Here is a 7,234-nt window from a genome sequence, read left to right on the forward strand (position 1 = left end):
TGAGGAAAAATTTCTTTACTGAAAGAGTGGTGAAACATTGGAAGAGGCTGCCCAGGGAAGTGGTGGAGTCCCCATCCCTGGAAGTATTTAAAAGACGAGTAGATGAGGCGCTTAGGGACATGGTTTAGTGGACATGGTGGTGTTGGGTTGACAGTTGGACTCGATGATCTTAGAGGTCTTTTCCAACCTAAATGATTCTATGATTCTAAGTAAATCAAATAGCAGCTTGTAATCCTGGACAACGATGGTGATCAAATAAGCAGTCTGGAGATGACAAATACAATGGAATTCAGCATCCAGACTAGTAAACATACCTCACTTCATGAGATCATTGCTCTGGTCAAGAGCCCAGAAAATGGACTGAAATAACGCAATAAGCATCCTTAACTTTGATGTGAGAAATAGAACATATATCATAATTTCCCCTATATCTCCACTCCTTTGTAAGAGCATGGGCTGAAATATTTTATAAGTTTACATGCTTATACAGGTGCTGGCAATTACAAATATTTTCCTCACCTTCTCACTGGCTAATTAGGGAAGATACAAGGTTTTCACATATTTAGAAGTTCCAAGAGTAGCATAATAATTCTGTCAACATGAATTTGTCAATAATGATTCTTTCCACCTCCTCAATTCATGCAGTCATAGACCCAAATGTTAGACAACAGCAAGAGAACAGTTGTCCATTCTGTGAACACACACTTCTCAACCGCTGGATGTGCACTTGAGGTGACAAGTAATGACCAGATCTCTACAGCCTAAGAATTAACCATAGTTAGATAAATGTTAAAAAACTAAATATTTGCAAAACAGAGTGCTCTAGGGGGAGCAATGAAACAGATGCCATCTCCTAACTTTAACAGCAGGACATTGGAGTATTTACAGGAGTCAGCAGTACTGAGTTTCTATGGAGTCTTAAAACATCACTGCCATGTTAATGAGAATTTCTTTGCCCGCTTTATTAGAGTTTAATATACGTAGTGTAGATTAAGTTATTATTAAATGCCTGTTACAGATTCAGCAGGCAAAGGAATCATTCCTGTTAAATGTCACAGGTAGAACCAAGTACACCAAAAGCTTTAATGAATACCTGTTAGCAAAGTTACTTTCGCAGATTAGTGTAGCTATAGTTAGCAATTCACCCACAAAGCATCAATCCTTTTTCTATTCTTTCCCCTTCCACCCATAAAAAGCTGCTCTTTGAGCAAGTATCTGTATCCTAGAAAAATTAAACAAAAATACTGTTAGGTTATGTAGTTAATGCAAATTAAAAGGAGACACCACCCCCCCCCCAAAAAAAAGGGTATTTCTGATATTTGTTTCATGCAGATACTCAGAAAAACAAAGGACATACAATGGATTATATTTACTTCAAGACTGCTCTCCAGCTCTGTGAACAGAAACTGAAGTGGTTTTGGGTATCACCAGCTTTCAACAGTGCCATCAACATTGCTAACACTTTTTCAGATTGTCTCCCTGAAGAGCGATAAGAAATGAGACCCAGAAAACATAACTACCTGACAGAGGCCAAAGCTTCTCTGGCTCAGATAATGCCAGACTGCCAATGTGGTCTGAAAAGCTCAGACGGGCACAGTGAAGTTCTGTTGTGATATAAATTATGACCATCTGTCCTAGAAATAGTCTAGGAAAGGGTTAAAGCTTTCCAAAACTTGTCAAGAGAGCGAAAGACTTTGGAGCCCAGATTAAACCAAAATCCACCTTCAAAGAAAGGAGACAGGGCTGTGCTAACAACCCAAGCCAAAAACACCCACCCAACTCTCCAATACTGCTCGTTTCCTCAAACCAGTATTACATGGCAGCAAGCTGTTTCAAATCTGCCAGGGTAGGACTGCATTAAGTATTTATTTTCAGGTTTATTTATAACATGAATTGTAGGCCATTTAAATATTGTTAAAAGGACCACTTGAGACTTCCTACACAATCTTACGCTGTTTCCATTTGCATTTTCTTAATAGAAGTTACAAAAATAATCTGGTTACAGGACTCATTTTAATACTCCCTCATTTCATTGACAATATACATTGATTAAACTTGCAACATCAAGTCCTTTATTCTGAACAAAAGTATTTACTCTTAAAACTGGTTATACAAGAGAGGAGGATAAACTAACAGAAACAGTGAAAAAGTTAAATATTTAAAATTCTTATGGGTGTTTACTTAAACTCTTTCCTCATTTTACTAAGCTACCTTCTCAAGTCAGAGCCCAGCTGGCTTGATGGCCCCATTAAACATGCCCATCCAGTTCAAGAGGTGAGACACAGACTCCAGAGTTACTTGATCACTGCCAAGATACCAAGAGCTGACACTACGTGGCTAGAGATGGATGCACATGGTGTTTGACAAGAAAAAACAGAGAGACTAGGCTGGTATGATTGACAACTTCTCTGTCAAATGCTTCACAGTCCTGAAATATCTACATTCTTGCACCTCCCTGCAGCATTTGAATAGAGAACTTTATTCTAGCAGTTGTTCTACAGCTAGGTTTGCTATTTTATCTCCCTTCACAAGCTGAGGAAGCGTGGGATTTCATTCTCATTTCAGGAAGTATTGCAAAAGGTAATTGGACTTAAGAGTAGAAACATGCTTGTCTGTTTGTTAAATGGACTACTATGCACACACTCATAAATAGGGAACTAGAAATAAAATCAGGTGCGTGCGAAGAAGACAAGCAGTTTTCAGGTTATTACCAGAGCTATCACACTATCAGCAAGCCCCCTGTGAAACTGTTGTTGGAGGACTGCTTATTGCTTTAAATAATGCAATACTCCACAAAGGCATTTTGGCAGTAAAGAAATGCTCACAGAGCACATGCTGTTCCAGGAGATAATTTAACTTGTCTGACAGGACTCAAATTTGAGTACATGATACTTCTAATTTTAAAATTAAATTGAATTCTGCAAAGCATATCAGGTCCAGTGAAAAGCACAACGCACTCTTGCAGGATTTCACTGCTGCAGTATAGATCCCACCACCTCTTTTACAACAGCAATTTATAAGGATTAGTTGGGGGGTATTGTTGGGTTGGGGGCGGAGTCATTACTTATGTTCAGGGACTGGTTTTTCAAGTTATTTCAGTAGAAACATAAGGCAGAGAATTACATCAGAATAATTTACTTTTTCAGAAACCAAGTCTACATCCTGAATGTTCAAAGTTCCAGATGTTTTTGAGATTGATACACTCCATTACATTCTTGCCTTTTGCCTCCAGCTTATAATATTCAGGCTCTCACTTAAACACACCTTTAGATAAAACTTGAGTGATAAAATATCCGTTGCAAAACAAATTATTGCTATTATTAAAAGCTTCAGAACAAAAGATTTGTGGCTGACAGTACACAATCACAAATAAAAACTCTGCACCTGTTCTTTAGTTGGTGATGTGAAATTTATTAATGGGAATACTGGATCAAGAATAACTAGAAGAACAACTAGAGAAAAAAATTACTAGCACTTTAAAAATTAAACAAAGAATTGTGAGCACTCTGAAAGATGAAATCAACTTACTGATCACTTGCAAACAAGAGAAACAAAGCGGCAACAACTGGAAAAAGTGAACTCATGCAGAAGGATTTAAAAGAGCAACTATATTTTACACCTCTTGAAAAGACACATCTCTAAGCTGATCAGAGAACGAGTAAGCTTAATGCCAACAGCAATTCAGCGATACGGTTATATGGATGGTAGCATAACAACTAGGCTTAAGCAAGATAACAGACCACATGGTCCTGTTCTTGACTGATAAATTGGAATATTAAAAGAAAAGGTACACTTGCACAACTTTTCTTGGTGTGTTACAGAAATGGCTTATTTGCCCCAAAGTCATCACTGAAGAAAGAAAAGAGTGCTGTAATACATCAGCAGTAGCACACAAATATTCATACAAGAGCTACCTACATCTTACTGACATTGACGATTGCTTCCAATTAAAGGCTAGCAAAGACAGCATGAAGAGACTAGAATAAATAATTGATAGAAAACAGTAAATACCAAAACCACATGAAAACACTGAAGTTTTTCATTGACACCACCACCACAGCTTCATACAGCTAGAACAATCAAACAACTGATACAACGTTGGCTTCTTTCAGCATAAGGCCAGAATCCCACAGAGATCAGCACAAACTTAGCATTACACAAGCAGGTAGTCCGCCGTTTATTTATAGGGATCATTGTGGAAACAAAACTGACATAAAAAAAAAAAAAAGAGTCAAGACTTACTTGTCAAGGAAGTCCTTGTCCACAACTGCACAGATATCAAGCAGAGGATTTCCCATTCCAAACAGGACATTTTCACTGTAAGAGAATCAATTATTTCAAGTCAGCTTAGCGTTAGTTTAATGTTTCTATGTTGAAGACATTTTTTATTAGAGAGAAAAGTTTTTCTTGAATACAGCTATGGAAGAAGAAGATACACATTTTGCCCAGCGCAGTAGTCACATGGAGACCTGGCACATAGACAGAGTCAGATTTGAGTGAAGTATCATCCTACAATAATCTTCTTTGATCAATATACAGACTGCAAGCAGTCAAGAATACATAAAGGTATATATTCTGCTAAGCTATCATTCACTCAGATAAAGAATTAGAGCTGCATGCCACATTCTGTAGCTTTAAAGGACTGCATTCAAGTTGTAGTACCAGATTTTAGACAGGGGGAGCATCAGACCAGGTTATAAGAATTTCAGTGAACAGACTTAGTTGCTGGGTTTACTCTGCTACTGATCAATAATGCACAGTTTAAGTCTGTTTTAATAAACTGAAATTAAGAGACTATGGATTCTGCATTGTCAGCCATCTTAAACGGTGTAGCTGTCTACTGATAAGAATGTATGTACTTTTTAATCAATTAGAAATTCATTACCATGACTTCTGCCACATAAAAACAAGACATCAGAGATACTGTAAACAGCTGAAAGAGCTGGCTTTAACTTTTTTTTTTTTAAAGATTCATTCAGAAACCACGTGTTACATTTTCCTGAATAGCAAGTACTTGGGTGATAATGCAGTAATACCAAAGGATTAGATACGTGGCCTGGTGTCAAGTAGGAGTGAATGCAGCTGTTCTCGAGGGCTGCCTAAACTACATCCAAACCCATCACATTCCTTGCTAAGCTAACACCTGCTGCCTCCAACTGGCAAGGCAAGCCCTTGCTCTAGCCACCAAAGGCAGCTTCAGTACGACTACTAAATACACCTCCCTGTTTACTATGTCTCTATCAAGTATTTGCAGAGAAAGCATATTCCCTGTCTCTCCATCACCCAAAAAGTACTACTGTAACACTGCAGTTGGATCCAAAGTTTATCTGCAGTTTATCCAAAGCTGCATAACAGTGTCAGCTGAATCTCAAAGAAAGTGAGTGAGTTTTCAATTGTTCTGGCCCATTTGGAGCAAGATGAATGTTTTAGAGACTCGACATCTGCCTACTAAATGATAGATTTCATTAATTTCTACTCAGCAGGATAAGAAAAAAAGAATATAAAACAAGCAGAAAGGAGATGATATGGAACAATCTCATTAATTGTGTCTAACAGAGGTTGGAAACTCACTTACTTCCTCTCACAATTGCTATGAAAAGCCCTTAGCTGACAAACATTTGTCAAATTTGAAGCTACTTGCCAAGAAGTACACAGTCAAACTTCTTCCTCTTTACAATGCCACATTAGCCTCCATTAAATGCTAAATTCTGAAGTCCAGAAATGAAGAAGTGGAAAACATGATTAATAACCTTGATACTGAGACACAGCAAACCATGCTTTAAGTATCCTATTTTTCTTGTAGCTTTGAAGACAGGCCTTTACAGCCCATTTCACTGTAAGTGAAACGTGGAAGACACAGCTTTGTGAAGACGGAGCCAGAAATCCAGCTCACTCCTAACTAAGATAGGTTTTTACTAAGCAGATGTTACCTATAAGACTCACTAAATGCTTTTATCAGTGTGAAAAGTAGTACTGATTCTTCTAAATAGCATAACCGTAAGTTAAATCTAGCTAGAAGAAAAGAAGAGGGAGAGCCAGATGACAGTTAAGAAGACATAAGGATAAAGGGGATTGCAGTTGGAGCCCCAAGACAGGACATTCTCTCCATTTTAAAAACTAAGTATTGCATCAGTAGTATTGCAGGACAATGAATGAACAAGTCAGAATTCTAAGAGTGCTGAATGCAGATTTGTCCCAAACTGCATGCTCCTGTACTTGATATTTAGCTGATTCTCACATTCTGTGAAATTCTACACATCAATAATTTTATACCCACACTTAAGAAAAAAAGGCATGTCCTGGATAACTTCTATATAAGACAAGTATCAGCATGTAAGTGTATGGTATGCCAGAAAACGGCAGCTGTACTTCAAAAACTCTCTGAAATACAGCTGACATGTTGAGGTCACTACCTATGAAGAAGTCACCTTGCTCAATGGAAAAGTGAATTAGAAGCTACCAAACATTTAACAAGCTGCGGGCTGCAGAACATACTGGTCAATATACTTGAAGCAGCCCGAGAGCAACTTTCTACCGGTTTAGCATACACAGAAGCCAATAATATGCATACAAACTCCTAATATGTCATCAGCAGCAGGAACTAGCACTTTCAGTGCCTTTTAATCCAGGCAGCTCTTTACATCACATACAACAAGTCCTGTTCCATCCCCAAGCCTTCCTTCTCCCACGGTATTCTATAATCATCCCCATTCAAGTATTCCAGAGGCTGTGCAGTAGGGTGCCATCTGGGGTAGAAAGTTTTAAAAGCCAAGGTAGCTATCACTGGACTAGTAAGTGTATGTTCAGAAACATTCCCCTGAAACTTCTGGGCAAACTCTCCCCAACTTCAGCATAGTTGTTTCTCACAACCAAATGTAGGATAGCAGAACTTGACAGCTTTTCAAACACGTAAAACTTTGAGTACGTTAACTGTTTGACTTCTATGAAGAAAAGAGGTACACAGGTTATAACACTCAACTTATTTTTGCAAATAATCTAAATACATGAGCTAATATATACTAGTAGCTAGCCTTGTGTTTTCAGCTAACATGTATTTCTACATTTTTGGTTGTTTCAGCTAGATGTTTGAATTAACTAAGTCCCAAGGTACTAGAACTTCCATGCTTAAAGCTAGATATTAACATTCCATTGGCAAAAAGGAGAAGGATCCATACACTCCATTTGTACTGGAGACTGTAGTTGTGTCATTCCTTAACTGACACTGCATTTGGCA

The 7,234-nt window shown here is 38.0% G+C and overlaps 1 protein-coding gene across 1 annotated transcript in view; it reads right to left on the minus strand.

The window, feature by feature from the left end:
- ADK (adenosine kinase) overlaps window positions 1-4,314 on the minus strand; it is a 303,687-nt gene extending 299,373 nt beyond the window's left edge. Inside the window, exon 1 of the mRNA XM_009277647.2 lies at window positions 4,243-4,314. Coding sequence (XP_009275922.1) covers window positions 4,243-4,298 — 56 coding nt within the window. The 5' untranslated portion in view covers window positions 4,299-4,314. The remainder of the gene's footprint in view (window positions 1-4,242) is intronic.
- Between the last annotated feature and the right edge of the window lie 2,920 nt (window positions 4,315-7,234).

Source organism: Aptenodytes forsteri, unplaced genomic scaffold (assembly GCF_000699145.1).
Source record: "Aptenodytes forsteri isolate BGI_AS27 unplaced genomic scaffold, ASM69914v1 Scaffold15, whole genome shotgun sequence".
NCBI classification, from domain to species: Eukaryota; Metazoa; Chordata; class Aves; order Sphenisciformes; family Spheniscidae; genus Aptenodytes; species Aptenodytes forsteri.